The sequence below is a fragment of the Leptopilina boulardi genome, unplaced genomic scaffold (genome assembly GCF_019393585.1).
Source record: "Leptopilina boulardi isolate dan_hultmark-lab unplaced genomic scaffold, ZJU_Lbou_2.1 LbouV2_332, whole genome shotgun sequence".
Lineage (NCBI taxonomy): Eukaryota > Metazoa > Arthropoda > Insecta > Hymenoptera > Figitidae > Leptopilina > Leptopilina boulardi.
The window spans coordinates 1,436,538-1,455,525 of NW_026137899.1; the positions used below are offsets into that span (position 1 = coordinate 1,436,538).

General features: G+C 30.2%; 1 protein-coding gene across 2 annotated transcripts; it reads right to left on the reverse strand.

Annotated features, from left to right (window-relative positions):
- Nucleotides 1-7,635: 7,635 nt before the first annotated feature.
- LOC127285431 (uncharacterized) lies at nt 7,636-17,444 on the reverse strand. 2 transcript variants are annotated; one of them, XR_007843602.1, is made up of 4 exons: nt 17,300-17,444; nt 17,126-17,222; nt 9,191-9,445; nt 7,636-9,123 (listed from the first exon to the last, which is right to left on the reverse strand). XR_007843602.1 is itself a non-coding variant. In XM_051311433.1 (3 exons), exons 1-3 carry the CDS (start codon nt 17,392-17,394, stop codon nt 16,895-16,897), a joined length of 309 nt encoding a protein of 102 aa, XP_051167390.1. In that variant the 5' UTR covers nt 17,395-17,444; the 3' UTR covers nt 16,801-16,894. The 2 variants fall into 2 exon arrangements, 1 of the variants encoding a protein (XP_051167390.1); XM_051311433.1 differs by lacking the exons at nt 7,636-9,123; nt 9,191-9,445 and adding an exon at nt 16,801-16,962 and having other exon boundaries at nt 17,077-17,222.
- Nucleotides 17,445-18,988: the final 1,544 nt, after the last annotated feature.

Sequence of the window (18,988 nt, forward strand, 5' to 3'; positions counted from 1 at the left end):
TAAACTATTTCTCATCTGTTTAGGAAAAAATTTCAAAAACGACAAATCTACACATTCTGATCTTTAATTTAAAAAAAAAATATTAGTACCTTTAAAAAATAAGTGAATTACGCGAATTGGAAGTGCGACGTGCAAGCGCTGGAACAGTCACCACTGTTATCGTATGATACTAATTTATACTAACATAATTTACACTAATACTAATTTGGCTACATAAAAATTTGGTTTAGAGAAAATTTAATTAAATAAGAATTTAATTAAATAAAAATTCAGTTAAATAAAAATTCTGCTATTGAAAAATGTGGTTCTACGTTAAATTAATTTTCTAAAATTCAAACTTAGTACACACTAAGCGTCCAAATTAAAATCTTTTCAATAAAATAACAAATTCATAAAACTAAATTTGTTCTGATATTTATAAGAAATAAATTTTTTTTTAAAATTATAATTTAAATTATTATAAATTAATTATTAATTATTAAAATTAATTAAAATAAAATAAAATTTTTTCTTTTATTTATAAGAACAAATTTTATTTTATGAATTCGTTATATCATCGAAAAGATTTTAATTGGGATGCTCAATGTGTACTAAGTTTGAATTTTAGAAAATTAATTTAACGTAGAACCAAATTTTTCAATAGCAGAATTTTTATTTAACCGAATTTTTATATAACTGAATTTTTTTTAATAGAATTTTTATTTAACCAAATTCTTCTTTAATTAAATTTTCGCTAAACCAAATTTTTATTTAGCCAAATTAGTATTAGTATAAATTATATTAGTATAAATTAGTGTCACTAGAGAAAATTTTACATTGGAATGTAAAATTTTCTCTAGTAATACTAATTCTGTTACTTGCCAAATAATTCAATGAATATTAGTGTTTTAAAAAAATTCTCAGCAACCAGTTGTAATGAAAAGTTATATGATTGTTAAATAATAAAATAAAGGAAAAATTTGATATTCAAGAATTCTAGTCAATAATTAGATAACAGAAAATAGGCTTCGACGCGTAGTAGCGCGACGCGCGAGGCAGTGGTGACTGTTCCAGCGCTTGCACGTCGCTCTTCAAATTCGCGTAATTCACTCATTTTTTTAAAGTACTAAAATTTTTTTTTTCTAAATTAAAGTCGAGAAAGTGTAGATTTATGTCGGTTTTAAAATTTCTTCCTAAACATATGAGAAATTGTTTAAATATTCATTTGTTTATTAAATAAACAATTTTTTTGCATAAACAATAAAGGTTAATTGAAATTTCTATTGCATTTCAAAGAGACATCATTTTTCTATATGCTCACGAAATTTTATTAAATTTCATTAACAAGCAACAGAGTAATTACAAATTTAGTGGAAAGCTATCAAAATATTCAATTGTTAATAAATAATTAAAAAATTAATTTTTTTAAAAACGCATTTCAGGAATGCTTTTAATTCGGCTTCCCGCAATAGATTATAAAAAAAAATATTTTAAATTTGAAAAATCAGTTTCAGATGGCCCAGTTAGGAAATTATCACCCTTAATTTAGTGGAAACTTTCGAGTAAAGTTAAAAACTTAATTTGGCGTTATTGTGCAAAATTTAAATGATGATATATTACAGCTACACAGTAAAAACCTGTAGTGGGATTACGAATAGCGCTAGTCACTATGTAGCGCTTTTTGCTATTTAGAGTTAAAAACTTACATATTTTTAATGAAATTTGTTCTAAATGATGTCCAAAATAAAATAGCGTTGACAGTTTTTTAAAAAATTTAACTGCAAGATCGTAATTCCTAAGAGAATATAAACATAACCCTAGTAGATAAGACCTTTGACATAGACACGAAGTAGTATAAGGAGACCCCACTGCTATATTAAGCCCTCGAAAAGTTGAAGCTGATTTCCCCGTTTCTCTTACAATTAACGGAGGTATCGAACCCATCGGAAAATTTGGGAACTAGTTACCCACACTGACACAAAATGTGTATATACAGTTACTAACACATAGAACTTTCGCAAAATGGCTGCCGTGACATAACCTGCATAAACTGATTGTTTTTATATCGGTTTGTTTTTTTCTGGTTTTTGAAAATAATTTAAAGAAAAGTAAGGAAATATGATTAGAGGTTCCATTAAAGGTTGCAAAACAAATTGTGTTAAAGGCAATACAAAATATAAATCTATTTATAAAACTATTTCCAAAGAAATCCAAATAATAATAATGAGTTTCATTTTAAATATAAATCTTATTAAAGTATATTTTTATCACAACCATAATTAAAATAAAATTTAAACAGTTTAATAATTTATATTCACTTGCAGTTACTAATTTTACTTCGTTACTGTGTTTTTACACAACATAAATAATTATATCATGTTTATATCCATGGAGATTCTCCATGTTTACATCGCTCATGTCACTTTTAGCAGACGAAATTTCGGAGGTATCAAATTTTCCCGTTAGGGTTCGACACCTCTGTTAATTGTAAGAGAAACGGTGAAAACGGCTTCAGCTTTCCCGGACAGTGGGGTCTCCTTATACTACTTCGTGGACATAGAATTCATGTCAATTTCCTAAAAAAATTTTATCTACGTAGCAAACCAATACGACACGAAGGTGGAAACAATTCTCTAACTTCATGTTTGCCAACTGTTATTTTACAATAAAATAATTTACAAAAAATTATTTCATTAAACATTGTGGTTATTATAATAAATTTAACTTGAATCCCTAATTTTTAACTTCATACTTGCCGCTTTAAAAAGTACTTATAATATAATTTCTATCTTTGAATTTTACCAGCAAAATAATTGTGCATGCAATTGTGCTAAATCTGTAAAACTGAGTCAAATTTTTTGAGTCACTCACAAGTAACACTACCCAACAGTTAATCACCGATTTCGATGAAACTTGGCACACTTCTAAAACATGGAAAAATATTGAACACGTATTTTTTTATATCGGCCCGTTTTGAGTTTCAAGGGTAGAAAACACCCTTTTTCAATTTAAGGGATGAAAAGCAGTATTCCATACGGAATTTACTAGATTTGCTTAAAACATATTACTCGGGGGTTTTCGAGGTCGCTAATTACGAATCCGAAGTCAGATTTTAAAAATTCAAAATGGCGGGTAGTGTTACTTGTCAGTAATTAAAAATTTTTGTTAAGTGAATGTAGCTTCAAATCGCTACGTAGCAAGTATGAAGTTAAAAATTATGGATTCAGGTTAAATTTATTCGAATAATAATAATGTTTAATCAAATGATTTTTTGAAAATTATTTTATTGTAAAATAACAGTTGGCCAACATGAAGTTAGAGAATTGTTTCCACCTTCGTGTCGTATTGGTTTGCTATACGTGTCAGTTCTATGCTGTGAGCAACCCTGTTCATCAACGTTTTTTCAGTGTACATTACTGGTACATTAGAGAACGTCATAAAAACTTATTGCGCAGTCCTATATAGCATAGAAAACTTTTGCGCATAAGTTTTAACTTTAACTTTGCGACGCAAACTTCCTATAAGTTTGCATCGCAAAATTGCCACTTAAAGACATTTTACTATTTGTCACAAAGTTGATGCAAACTTGAAAAATGTTGTGCTATCTATGGCTGTTTTATTAACAGAGCAGAAGAATATTTAAAGAAATAGAAATGTTCATTATTCTTTTCAATAACTTTTAGCTTATTTGTTTAGATGAAATTCTTACGATACTGCACTTTAAAACTTGATGTAAAAAGTCGGGTAAAACATCCAAATAATTTTGAAGTTTCATGATTTTCTCTGGTTACTCTAAGATTTACTAATTCTTGCCAAAAGTAGATTATTGTACCGAAATTGTTATTCTTTATTACATAAAATTGCGAGTAATAATAGACCAGTTGTTTCTTCTTCATAAATTGTCTGAAAGTATATATGACTTTCATAAAACTAAGTTCAACAAATATAGTTTCACGGATAGAGATCTTTGGTGACAAATTCAGAACTGGATGTAGCTGCTTCGGTGACAAATTAGGAACTGATTTTCCTAGCGTTTGTGACCCTTTTCATACAGGATTTTCACAAAGGGAAAAAAAATTCTTAGTTACATGGGTTGCATCTTTTCCAACCTCTCAAAAAATACTGACACCTGAACTCGTAAATTAGGTTGACTGCCCTTTCGAGATGACCAAATATCGTGGTGATATGAAAGGATCAAAGGCGCGATTCTCTTAAAAGAACATAATTTATGTGGTCATTTATATTATCGTGAATGTATTATTATTGATTAAACAGTAAACTCTTACAGTAAAGCAACCCAGATAGCACCGAATTTTGCAGGAAGTTAACAGGAAGTTAACGACCATAAGTTCGGAAGTGAATACTGTTAACTTCCCGCTAATTTCCCAGAATTTTTCAAATGTTCTCAGAGTTTAAGTTCACACTGTTAACTTGCTGATAGTCGTTGAATCACCCCAGATAGCACATAAGCGATTGCCGCGCAATATTGCCAACCTTGAACGGCACACTTGTCGAAAGCTTCAAATGTCCCACCTGACCCAAGCTTGCATGGTAAGCTTAACGAAAGATTGCAGTGTAAGGCAAGATTGCACAATAAGATTATGACAAGATTGCCAAATAACCTTACTTTGAAACTAAATAAAGTAAAATAAAATAAAATTTATATAATAAAAATATATAAATTAGACGAAAAATTAAAAAAAAAATTTTAGGTTATTCGGCAACCGTGCACCAACCTTGTTACAAGCTTACTGAGCAATCTTGCGATAATCGTATTGTGCAATCTTGCAGTAATCTGAATTATATAATTGTAAGGTGCCAAATGGCATTTACAGATTCGATAAATCATAACATTGTTATTCGGAAAGCCAACTATAGACGTATTCTGAGAAACTTTAACTCTTAGAAAGTCTTCATACTTTACACTCAGAAGCACACGGAAAAAAAAAGTTTCTTAGGAATTCCCGAAATCGTACTGAAAACGAGGGTTTGTGCAAAGAACCTTAATTATTACCGGCCTTATATTCGGAAAAAAGACGGAACTTTTGAAGTATAGATATTCCTGAATTATATGTAAAAATTCCGGAACTATGGAATACTATACTATGGTCAAGTAGAAGTAGATATTACTGAATTGTAGGTAGTAGTTACGGTCGAGTTCCGGAAAAATTCTGACGGCGAGACGAAAGATAAAAAGGAGGCGTATACGAGAAGTCGAGATGATACATGGAGACACTTTCCTACCTACATATATTCTTACGCAAACTTAAATCTATAACCTAACATAGTTTCGCTACATACACATCCGAGCAGAAAATTTGACCGGACCCTGGTCGGGCCCAGACTAGGCACGATCCGCGTAAAAATGAAAGTATGAGAAGAGTATGGTAGGCGAAAATTATCTATTTTTTCAAAAATTAAATTTTTGTCGAATTTTTAAAAATTTCAAATTTTTGTCAAAGTCTTTCTATAAAAGAAGAAATTATTTTTTTAAAAAAATTAGTTTTTTTCATCAAATTTCTCAAATTTCAAAGTTTTGAAAAAGTATGGGAGGAGTATCCCTACTAAAAATCCCTGTACAAGATCTTGTACAATTTCCTGTACAGGATCAGCAACTGAACTTGTACAAGTTCTGACCAGTTCCTGTACAGGAAAATGCATACGAATTAGGAACAAGTTCATGTGTGAGATCTTGTACAAGATCTGATGTAAGATCTTGTAAAAGAAAGATACTTGTACAAGAAAATGTACATACATGATCTTGTACAATTTCATGTATAAGTAAAAATTAAAAACTTCAAAGGCTGCGCAATAGTTTACTTTAACCTTTACAGCTGCGCAATAGTTTTTAGCATGCATGAGTTACGAATCTTAGTGGTTAAAAATTATCAAAATCTCAAATTTTATTAAAAAAAAATTTTACAACTACAGTCGAATCTCCCATAAGTTAATTTTCCCCTATCACGTACCCCCTCTACCTAAAAAAAACTTTAGTCATTACACATGCGCATAGTGGTGCCAAGATGGCTGACACATAAATAAACATAACCTCGTCTACAAACGTGTTCTATGAGACTATTTTAAATGTACACAAATATGTTGAATTTGACAAACTGTCAAAAAAGATTTTTAATTTAAAAAAAATACTAATTCAGAAAATCTCAATATTCTATTTTATTTTTCAATAGGAAGTTAAAATATATATTTTCGTTATTTAAATTTAAAAATACAGTTTATTTGAATTATAATTATAATAATTATGGTCACTGAGCAACTATTTCTCCTTACGCGGCAATTCTCTCATAAGTTAACCCCCCACCACAATTAACTTATGGGAGATTCGACTGTATACATGTGCAAGAACATGAACGTGTTCATGTAAAAGTACTTATAAATGAAATTGTTAAAGATCATGTACATTTTCTTGTACAAGTATCTTTCTTGTACAACCCTAGTAGAAATTTGTCATGGAAGCACTAGAAATACTCTAGTAACTGGCTAGTTTTTCTCGTGGACGCTGATTCTAGACAAACTAGACAATTACTGTAAAGTTACTTGACCAACAGTCTTAGAAAACATTCAAGTTGAACTTGAAATTGGCTAGATTCAACGTTTGTCCAGTTGCTTGAATGGCACTGTCTAGTGTCTCTAGAAAATATACTTTCGTCTTCTTTCGTGGCAGCAGCGCTGCAGCACATGTCTAATAACTAGACAAAAAAGTGCTAGAAATCTGTGTTCATGTAACTATTATATTATTTCATTATTTAATAAATAAATAATATCATTATTTAATAATAAAATTGTAATTAATTCAGGTAAATATAAATTAACATAATTTATTATTTTAATATGATAAATAAATAAAATCTATATTCACATGTTTTCTGAATATATTAGTATGTTTTTCTTTTTTATAAATTAAATTATTCTATTATCTATTATTGGCATTTTATTTATTGTTCCATTTATATATCATATATTTTTTTATTAAGAAAGTTTATGCTCAATTGATATTGAAAAAAATGTGTAATTTAGAAAACCTAACATAGTATAAATTCTATCCTTTGATATTAAAAAACAATAAAAATTACTGTTTTCGTTGAGTTTTTCACTTAGAAAACAATAAATAATAATTTTAATAGTAATTATTTTTAAAAAATGTCAAAATGCAAATATTAAAATATGCCTTGTTACATAGATAGGTTATATTTTATTTCTCTTTTTATTTTTTTTATTAAAATGTTTTTATGCCTTAAATTTTTAAAATCTTTTTAAATAAAATATATAATTTTAATAATAGGTGGATTAATAGCTAAATTAAAAAAATTTTTAAATTATAAAATATTAAAATTAAGTTGTAAAAAATTTAATTTAAATTTTTAGAAAATTTAAAATATCTATTGTTTAATACAATAATGGTTTAATGAAATTTGTGCTGATTAAAATTGTTATTTCAAGTGTAAATTTATTTTTCAGTAAATTATAAAAAATTAAAATTCTAAAATATGTATTTTGGCAGATAATAGTAATAATATTTATATAAAGCATGCAATTTCTAGCTACAGCACTGAACTAAAATATATCTGCTATATTTTTCGTTTGATGGATATCGTTAGTATAGCAGATTACGTAGCGTGCGTATACAGGGATTTTCAGTATGGATGAGATGCGAAAATAATCATTTTTCTTCAAAAATTCGCTTTTTTTGTCAAATTTTTAAAAATTTAAACTTTTTGGCAAAGTCCTTTCAAAAAAAGAAAAAATTTTTGTTTTAAACTTAGTTTTTTTCATCACATTGCTCAAACCTCAAAGTTTTAAAAAAGTATGGGGATAGTCATCATTTGCTTCAACTGAAACAACTAAGAAATCAAAAAATAATAATAGTATAGCAACATGGGTTCTAGCGCAGTTACCGAACGAGGTCGGTAAGGGAAGAATCTGTTTACTGACATTTTTTACCTTCGTTGCAATGTGGTTTAGTTCTAATTTTCGCCACTAGATGGTGCCACTTTATTTTGGCGGCTAATTTAAACTGGCTTGCAGTTTGGTAACTCACCCATTTTTACCTGCCTTGCAATACTGTGTTCTTCTTTACCGTCCGTCTTAATTCTCATTGTCACCGCTAGATGGCGCTACTTTATTTTGTAAAATAATTTTAAATGTCTTGGGAGTTGTTATTTTTTTAATTTCGCGCTAAAATTACCGACCAAATTATTATTGGCTGCCGTCAATAGATGGCGCCACTAAAAATTATAAACTTAAAAAGCTCAATTAGAAATAGGGCATTTTAAATTTTAGCGCCAATGATGGCGCTTTTATTTGAATTTGCTTAGAAGTGGTTGCACCCTGATCGTTCCACACTTTATTTGATTCGGTCAGTTCATGGAATCCCCAGGCTTTACGCGCCTGCCAGCAGAGCCACAGGGATGGGTGTGTTCAGTTGCGCGCGACTGTGAAATAGTGGGGAGCGGTTGAGGTGAGGTGCGCCATAGTGGGGAACATGGTATAAGGCGGGCAGCGCAAGCCACCAACAGCATTATCTTGTGTTCACAAGTAAGGCATAGATGGTCTAGAGAGAAGAGTATCAGTTCAAGAAAAATTTTCCACAGTTTTTAATACTTTTATAAGAAAAAACTTATTCTTTTATTTCAGATTTTCTTTTGTTTCAGGTTTGCTTTTTTGTTTTAGGTGTAAATGTATATATTATATCTTTTTTTTCTTAGTTTTAGTGTTTTTGTTAAACGTTTTAAGGTATAGAATTAAGTTTCTTTGTTTGTAAAAATGCCAAAGGTTAATTATAAAAAAAACCCGCGGAAACGAATTGAGGTAAATGAATTCAATGAAGTTTGCCAAGAATGTGACAATTTTATCAAAATCGCGGAGAATTAACTCATCTCCACTATGGAAAAGACTAGAGATGATAGATTCGTTAACGCATTTGAATGGCAAAACAAGTGCCAACGTTATAAAAGTTTAATAAGAACATTTTCGCGAAAATTTGATATTTTCCCACCTGAAAAATCGAGATATCTAAAATTTTGCTGGTGAGGATTGTGGTGCATCGGGTGATGTTTCTGCTTAAAATTGTTCAAATTGCTCCAGAAGAAAGTCAACATCTGGCACACACTCTAAAAGGGTTGCCATCTGTAACAAAAAAATGAAATTATAATTATTTTCACTTAATTGTATTTCAAAAAACAAAATTAACCACCTCATCATCAAAATGGATTTGAAGAAAATCATCATCATCATTCACACTGATTTCGTCATCCTCACTGATTCCATCGTAATCGAAGAAGAAATCTTTGTTCATTGGTATCGCGACAGTTACTTCATGATAAAAAAATTTCATTGAATCCTTCATTCTCATCACTATCCAATATTATAGAAGAGCCCCGGCTGTCAAATATTATTATTTCTTGCTCATCAGAATTCTTCTCTTAGAAATTGTCCATTTTTTTTTATTCTGAAAATTCAATTCGATAGTTTAATAAGCCTGTTTTATAAAAAAAAACTTCTAACAAGATACATAAAAAAAGATATTTATTTATTTATAGCTTTTTGCACATAGAAATTTCTTTGACAATAAACTGTCTGTTTGATATATTTAGTTAATGGTGGCCATTTGTATTCACAGTCAGAGTGTGCAAGTTTGATATATTTCAGGTAGGCCAAGGTTTCTCGAATAAAGGTGCTTCCAGCAGCTACCTACCTTCTGATTGGCTGTTCTTATTTTCTCTATAAGAAACAGCCAATCAGTTCGTTTGTAATTAAAATCGTTGCAAACATTTGTTTGTCTTTCAGTATGATTATTATATTAAAGAATATTGCTGTTTAATATAATAATAATACAAATTAACGCCTCTTGGTGATAAAATGCTAACTCTAAAATCAGATTGAAAATTAAATTTTCATAAAATAATATGAAAATGCATTAATAATATTATTGCATTAAATTTTAATGATTATAATATTATCATTGAAATAACATTTTATTTTATGAAAATTTAATTTTTAATTTGAAATCACCTTATATTATATGACAAATGGATTAAGTATTAAAATGGTAATTATTTTAAAAAATATTTATATAATTATAAAAATTCTTAAGCAGTGTTAACAACCTGAAATTCTTAAATATTTTCAACATATCCTTTTTCCACAAATCCAGAGATAGTTCTTAACTATCATAGAACATTTTACATGATACAAATTGGATAGGAAAAATTAAATCTCATTATTGCTTGATGTAATTTTTTTTAAATTTAAACATCTCACGAAGAAAATGAAAATTGACTAATTTAGCGGAAAATTAAAAAATAACAACTCTCATTATTGATTCTGGTATTAATTGTGATTCTGGATTGAACTTTCGTGGCGTCCACATCAACCATTGAGTGATTTGATTTTTCAAGCGACTACTTTGTGGATGAAGGTGTTTGGCTCGCATCCGCCTAGTACAATCAACAAAAGCTTACTGAGCACAACTCGCAAGTGTTATATCTCCTGCAGCCATGGGAGATGAGAAAAATGGCGACTCAAAGAAAAGAAACAGGCAGAAAATTTCCTTTCTGCAAAATCGAAATGATCAAGCATCAACATCCAATAAATTTCAACCTCTTGAAATTGACGATAAAGATATGAATAAGGAAGATGATACTCCAAAGGAAGAAAAAGGACCTCCTATAGTGATCAATGATCCCTCAATCACTTCGGATAAAAGACTCACCATCTACAACAACATAAAAAAAAAACTACCAAGAATATGTCAATTAAAATCTCTCCTGCTACAATCACGATTTATCCAAAAGGAATATAAGATCACAAGGACATATTGATTTATCTCAAAGCTGAAAAAATACCTTTTCATTCATTCACTGCCAATTCTCAGAAACTCAAGAAATTAGTTATTAAAGGACTTCCAAAGATCAGCATAGATGAAATTGTCACGGAACTTAAAGATAGTGGGTTTGAACCGCTACGAGTCAGCATGATAAAAATAAGAAGCGACATATCCACCTTATTTGGTAACATTCGACAACACGATGCGAGGACCTAAACTACAACTGTTAAAAAGACTGAGAACTATTTGTTATACTAGAATCACTTGGGAAGACTACAGAAATCCCAGTGGAGTTACGCAATGTTATAATTGCCAACAATTTTGACACGGTACAAATAACTGTTTCAACTCACCAAAATGTGTTAAATGTGGACAAGGACACTTAACAAAGGATTGTACAAAGACCAAAGACATAGGAGCCAAATGCGCCAACTGTGAAGGAAGTCACACGGCAAACTTTAGGGGATGCCCAAAATATCAGGATCGTATTGAAAAAATTTTTAAACTCCGAGAGGCTACTAGACGTAGTCAAAGGCCTGACCAACATCATAACACACCGCCGAATCTCGGCAAAACGAATTTTCCTGCATTGAAGGCTGTGAAGTCTGCAGCTCAAACGACGACATCATCTTCAACTATACCTCCAGAGGATAGGGCAGCAATCCTTCCTACACCGGAAAACAACGCATGGAAAAAAGAAACCATCTCAACATTACAAACGGATTCGGCTCTACTTTTGGAACTTGCTGAAGTTGGTAAAGTATTAGAAAAAAAATATAGTTTAAGAAATATGTTAAAATTGGACAAAAATTTGTTAGTCGAGCTCGACAAAACTAATGATAAAATTGAACATGCGGTCATATTTAACGAATATATTTTACAATTTAGTAATGGATTATAAACAAAATATTGTAATAGCACATTGGAATGCCAATGGCATTATCGATAAACAGCGTGAGATTTTATGTCCCTAATCAAAAATTAACATCGACATACTTAGACAAAATTTTTAATAATCACAATAAAATCTTAGCAATTGGTGACTTCAACGCAAAGCACAATCTTTGACACTGCAATAAAAGTAATAAAAATGGTCAAACTATATTTAATTACACACTAAATAATCTATTAGAAATAATAGATCCGGACAGCCCCACGCGATATCCTTATGATTGCAATTCCCTACCCAGTTTCATTGACATAGCAATCAACAAAAATATCAATAATGTTATAGATATAGAAACTATAGATGAATTAGACTCGGATCATCTCCCGATCATACTAACAATTAATAATTCACAAATTCAACAAAAAAATAAAACTTTTTTGGACTATAAAAATGCAGACTGGAGTAAATTTAGATCCTTCCTCAATAATAACATAACTGTACATAATAATCTTGAAACTTTTAATGAAATAGACCTTTCCATAAATCACCTAACTCAATTAATCAACAGTGTTGTAGATTGCGCGGTGCCGAAGAGGAAACCAAAGATTGTAGCGGCTCGGCTTCCTCTCCCCAAAGAAATTAAAGATCTAATAAGCGAACGCAATAAAATTCGTAAAGCATATCAACAAACAAATTTAGTTTACTTTTCCAAAATTAAAAATAAATTGTCTAACCTCATTAAAAACAAAATTAAAAAATTTAATAATAAAGATTGGAATAAAAGACTAGAAAACCTTAATGTTAGAGATAACAGTATTTGGAAAACTGCAAAATCTTTTACTAAATCTCATACAGGATCCATAGTCAAACTACATGGACCTACGGGAATAACTTATAATAAAAAAGAAATTGTTGAGGTATTAGCAGACTTTCGAGGGACTGCATCATCTTACGCGTGACTTCGGAGATAAGAATACGAATATAATGTTAAATAATGCTTATCGCGAAGCACAAAACAGTGTTTTCGATCCTTTGTCAATTCATTTATCATCGCCAGTAGAAATAAAGAAAATATTGCATACAGTTGCACCTAAAAAAGCACCTGGGCCAGACAGTATTCAAATTATAGTTTTAAAAAATCTTCCCTAAAAAGTCATTGTACAAATAAATTATATTTTTAACGCTTGTTTTAAACTATTTTACTTTCCAACTGACTGGAAAACAGCTAGTGTGCTTGCGATTCACAAAACTGGTAAAGATAAACTTTTTCCGCAAAATTATCGTCCAATCAGCTTATTAATAACACTAAGTGAACTTTTTGAAAAAATAATATTAAATAGAATTAAAACTTTTGAATCTGAAAATATTAAGCTCATTCCTGAACAGTTCGGCTTTAGAGAAAGTCATAGCACTGTTCAGCAATTAGCTAGAGTCACAAATGAAATATCAACAAATTTTAACCTAAACAGGCACACAGCAGCTGTTTTCTTTGATATTAAAAAGGCATTTGACTCAGTCTGGCACAGGAGCCTTATTTATAAGCTATCTAAAATTGGTTTACCGATGTATATAATTAAATTACTTATAAGCTATTTAAATAATAGAACTTTTAATGTAGTTTACGACGGCACTAAATCGCAGCACAAAAATATTGTGGCGGGAGTACCTCAGGGGTCTATCCTAGGTCCAGTTTTATTCATTTATTATTTGAATGATATTCCTGAAAGTAAAGATACTAGAGTATCCATCTTTGCAGATGATACAGCTATTTTTTCCACTTCTTGAAAAAAAAATATAAAGCAACTGAGTATATACAAAGACATCTGAATATACTTATGAGGTACTACCATAGATGGAAGTTTAAAATCAACGCAAGCAAAACAGAATTTATAATTTTTAGTAGACAAGATAAGGAAAGATAAAATAAAAGTCAAGGTAGATAAGGAAGATATTAAAATGTCGGACAGTATTAAATATCTTGGTCTAACGATGGACCGGAGATGAAACTATAAGGATCATATTTCTAAAGCTTGTACAGGGGCCCAAAAAATCATTGGACTATTGTACAGTCTTAGAAATAGAAAAAGTAAATTTAGTTCCAAAAATAAAGTAGTCTGATTAAACCAGTATTACTTTATGCTATTCCTGTCTGGAGTGGTGCAAATACTCTGAAAATAATATCTTTTGAAAATAAGCTACTTAGAAGAATCGCTAATGTTTGTCCAAACTTAAAAAATATAACAATTAAAAATATTTTACAAATAGTAGATATTCAGGATACAATTTATAAATTCACATATAATTTCTATAATAATCAAATACGGAAGGCCAAAGCTTTAGAGAATTTTATTTTATATACTAAAGAAACAGCACCATTCAAAATTAAACATAAATTACCATACTCACTACAGTCGAATCTCCCATAAGTTAATTCTGGTGGGGGGTTAACTTATGAGAGAATTGCCGCGTAAAGAGAAATAGTTGCGCAGTGACCTATTGCGCATGGCGGTCAATTTCAAAATATATGTTTGAAGTCTTGTGAAGTAAATGAGTTATTAGAAATGTTTGAATATTTAATTTAATATAGGTTTAGTTGATTGTGAAAAGCATTGTCGGTACATACTTGTATTATTCTTTTTACTACTTTTATTAATTTTATAAATCATGGACGGAATTTTATTTATGATAAAATATTATTTGAGTAAATTGGAAATATTATTAAGGAATTAATATTCGTAAATGATGCAGCTACATCAGTGAAACAATTATTTAATAATTAAATTAAATTAAAAAAAACAAAATTCAATTAAATTAAAAGGAAATTCTTTTAAACATGAATCGAATGTTTTTATTCTAGGTAGTGGTTATGTTTATTTATGTGTCAGCCATCTTGGCACCACTATGCGTATGTGTAATGACTAAAGTTTTTTTTAGATAGAGGGGGTACGTGATAGGGGAAAATTAACTTATGGGAAGTTAACTTATGGGAGATTCGACTGTACTAATGTGATCATTATTTTATTATATTTTCTGTGTTTTAGGTTTAAGTATTAGTTTTAAGCGTTATTTGATTGTATTGTTTTATAGTCTAAGTAATGTTAGTTTGTTTGAGATATTTATTATTATAAAATTTCTAAGCGGTTAAAATTATTTTTAAAAAATATAGTAGCGCCATCTAGTGGTGGCAATGAGAATTAAAAAGGCCGGTAAAGAAGAACACAATATTGCTGCGACCATTTCGATGACCATGACTGAGGAGACTTGTCTCCACTAATCTCTCCCAATTTTATTATTAAAATCTCTTGCAGTAAGGGAATCCCCGTCGAAATTTCTAAAGCTTTCTTAAGACAACTAATTTCAGAATCATATTTTTATATTTCCTTATAGATTAAAAGGAAATAGAAGGTGAATAAATGAACATCTCGCACCTATATTCTAACAAGCCCACCATATGCCACCATATTTGTATGCTACCACATATGAAACAAGTTGGAAAATCCAGGATTCTTATACTGCTTACTGAACAGTAGCATAAATATGCTCCTCGCTTTTCTCTTTGTTCTCTTCATTATAAAATGAAAGAATCATTAAATGACTTTTACAGAATCAATGCCAGAAAATAGGATCAATTTACCTTTACTGGTTTCTAAATGGGTGCAAATGATACTATATAAATTCCTACAGAGAATTCTTTACAAAAATTTTTGTTTCGCATACTAATTCCGTGATTTATTTCTTTTTAATTTTACAATAAAATGATAAATTATTTACTAAAATTTTAAAATCCATAGAATAATTTTTTTGTTCGAAATTCTTCGAAATGTGAAACATTATAAAGTCATCTTGTGTAAAAAAAGGTAAACAAAATTGTTAAGAACGAATGGGTCAATAGCTGAATGGTGCAGTGGGACGATGTCGAATATTCATATTGAAATATAAAGTCGTTGAAGAAAAATAACGTTTAACCCCTACAGGAAATGAAAACCTCTAGGTGACTGGTATCTCGAGTCTTTGTGTGTTCTCGTTTGCCAAAGGAAATGCTGTTCGTCGACTTAGAAGTACGTATCCAAATGGTCCATATCGAAGCTCACAAAGCGTATTATGTGTAAGCGCACACGAGACTACATGAAAATGCACCACTCCAGTAAACGTTTTTCAAACGATAGACTGACTTTCTTGTATTGTGCTTTCTCACAATGGACCTTGCTGAGTTTTCAATGACGTAGCCGATCAGAGATGCCACGTACTTATTCCCATTAAGTTGAAGGAAGGACAAAAAGATATCTTCAGAAGAAAAATATTATACAAAATGCATTTCAAAATTTCACCATTCTCTTTAAATTTAAATAAGTAAAATTTCTGCTATTCAGATTATGTCACAACTTCTGTTTTTCTTTCGTTACTATCTCTCAAGCCTGCAATTATATTTATTATATTATATTAGTATACTGCCTAATGACTGGATTTATAATCAACTACCACAAAGTTGTCAAAAAGAATTGCAAATTCAGAACTGTCACCTTGGGCTGTCCGCTCCTTATATGATGAATCCGGTGTCAGCTTTAAAAAATTCAAAATGGCGGATCCATTGTGGCAACAATTTGGTATACAAAAAATTACGATTTAAAATGTTCTTTTTATGTTTTTTACACTCTTGAATGAATTTCAAAAAAAAATTCATTAACTCTCCACAATAAAGGAGTTTTATTCAAAATATGATTTAATTTTTAAAATTTGGCGCTCATATCAAATTAGCTTGTTATACGATTTCAAAAAAAATTTATTTACGATTCAAATCTCAAAGAACACTTTTGAGCACAAAAATCAGAAATGCGAGAATCATTGGGTTTAATCCAGTTCAAAAGACCCATGTTAATTTACAATCATTAGTATTGAAGATAAAATATTTCATTTTATTATTAGAATACTGCCGTGTTAAACAAAAACTTACGTAAGTGACATTGTTGTTTTGGTCGTTATTTCAGTAGTAAAATGAACCAAAATCAGCTTAAGCGACAATGTCACTTACGTAAGTTTTTGTTTAACACGGTAGAATATACCTTTTTTCATTTTTCGTATTGATGCCCGGAACATTGATTACATTTATCTTTAGAGAATATTGCTTAAATTTTTCCCAAACATTGTTAGGCAATATTAGCAATATTGTGGCCAAATGTTGTGTGCTATTTGGATGCTTTAAGCATTGTCAAATGTATATTCAAATTACCATTTTCTTGATAAGTTCCAATATCTTTAAAAGTACATGTTTGATTATATAATTTTTTATGTCACAAGCGCTATATAAAAAGCAGAAGCAGAGTATTAAATTGATCAATAAACAATGTTTAAAAAATGTTTTTCTCACGTATACTCGCACGTTTCGTTATTTCAGCAAAATTCTTTTGACCACTGACCTCTCGACATGTAGCGTAGGGACCATTTCTCATCCGTGCAACCGCGCACGTGCCCGTAGCGCAAAGAGTTATATAGTCAGCAGAAGATCTACGAATACTGAGAAGATCTTCCAATCAGGAAATACTCATGCCTGGACGTCGTACATCACACATAACCTTGCACCTTGAACTTACCGACATGACCAGCGTTCAGTGTTCAGGAAATCGGTAGAGCACACATTCAACCCAAGTATTAAGCTTATATGTATAGTGAGAATCTTAAGGCACATTTTCACAGTATCAATCACTTACTCTGTATTTGTATGTGTGTGTGTGTTCATTGGACTGTGTAAACCATTACTGACCACGAAGCACGCATGGAACGCATATAAGCGTACGAAGGGAATGTAGCTAACATGTATGGCGGTTGGTGTGGGTGGCTAATGTTGGTTACCCTTAGGCCCAGTCAACGAACGGTTACGTTCGTATCACCACAAACCACTGATGACGGTGGACTTTGCACGCGATGCTAGATTATTTTATCGCGCATCTTCAATCGTAGGGTAATTTTCTAAAATCTGTCCCTTTATCGTTTATAAAAAAAATTGTTCTCCATGCTGAAACATCTACTCTGTACGGTTTATTTAATATTCTCTTTAAATTATTGGACAATTATCATAGAAAATTTTCTATAATTCGAAAAAATTATACATCTTTTAAGGGGTCAGTATGTGTTTACTGTACACATTTATTTATTTTTAACTATAATTTATTTCTACTTTTTATACATAAAAATAGATTTTTAGAAGTTATAAAACAATATTTATTTTTTGATTGTTCTAATTTATTTATTTAGATTCAATGTCTTAAAAAGCGTACTTTTGGTAATTCGAAATTGTTTCAATTCCATCTTTTGGTTTGTAACGTGGCTCAATTTTTATAAACAAAAAAATCAATTTTTGTTATATAAACTAAGTCTTTGCTCACAATTGCCGAGGAATGACTTAATTTCTCAGGTATTAATTGAAGTATTTCTTTATTTAGTTTTATTATTAATTTATTTTGAATTTCCTTGTATGTAATGTGCCATGCCAATTTCAAATGGAGAGAAGTTTCCCGATTCCTGTTCAGGTATTCGAGACTGGCCATTGCGCCTGCGCAGTTTCGTCACATCCGTTCGCTCTCTCGTCAAAATTACATTGTTTTTTATAAAAACCTACTATATTTTTTATTCGACCTCTAAAGAAATAATCTCACAAAAGAGCCCCTCGAAATATAATTGATCCCGTAAATCACTAAACTTGTTTAGAATTTCGAGGAATTATTCTTATATAAAGAGGATCCTCCTTACAAAGAGGATAATTTCTCCCAGTGAAAAAAACTAATTCAGATGAATTAAAATGAATTAACTTTTTTAGTTATTTGACAAGGTCCAATTCATATTTGTCACTAAGCAAGATTCAGTGAAGCTCTTTGTATGTTCAATTCAATTCGTACCTATAAGTTTTCACCTGATTTTTACCGGTTGAGAATTCAAACAAAATGACCAACTCGTCTATTGAATTTATATTAACGAATTGAAAAAAATTAAAGCTCAAAAGTTTGTTTATTGAATTAGTACGAATAGAGAGTTTGGAAGTTGAATACAGCTCTTTTTTAATTTGTCGATCACCGGCAATAATCTTGTGCAGTTAAAAGTTGATATTTATGTAAAGTGATAATAAAGTATAATTTCCATGACTAGGAAGTCTTTCCAATTGTATTTGCCCTCCTGACACCACATTAATGTAATTCATGTTACTACATTCTATAAATTTTGATAAAATAATTAGAAAATGTTGAAAATGAAAATCGAACATTATGATGAACGACTTACTTACGATA

What these genes read in the sequence shown, in the direction of transcription:
- LOC127285431 (XM_051311433.1), bottom strand. Translation starts at nt 17,394, where the DNA reads ATGTGCCTTAAGATTCTCACTATACATATAAGCTTAATACTTGGGTTG. An exon ending in ACTGAACGCTGGTCATGTCG is followed by an intron (nt 17,223 to 17,299) that starts GTAAGTTCAAGG and finishes AGATCTTCTCAG; the next exon opens with TATTCGTAGATCTTCTGCTG. An exon ending in AACGAAACGTGCGAGTATAC is followed by an intron (nt 16,963 to 17,076) that starts GTGAGAAAAACA and finishes GTACTTTTAAAG; the next exon opens with ATATTGGAACTTATCAAGAA.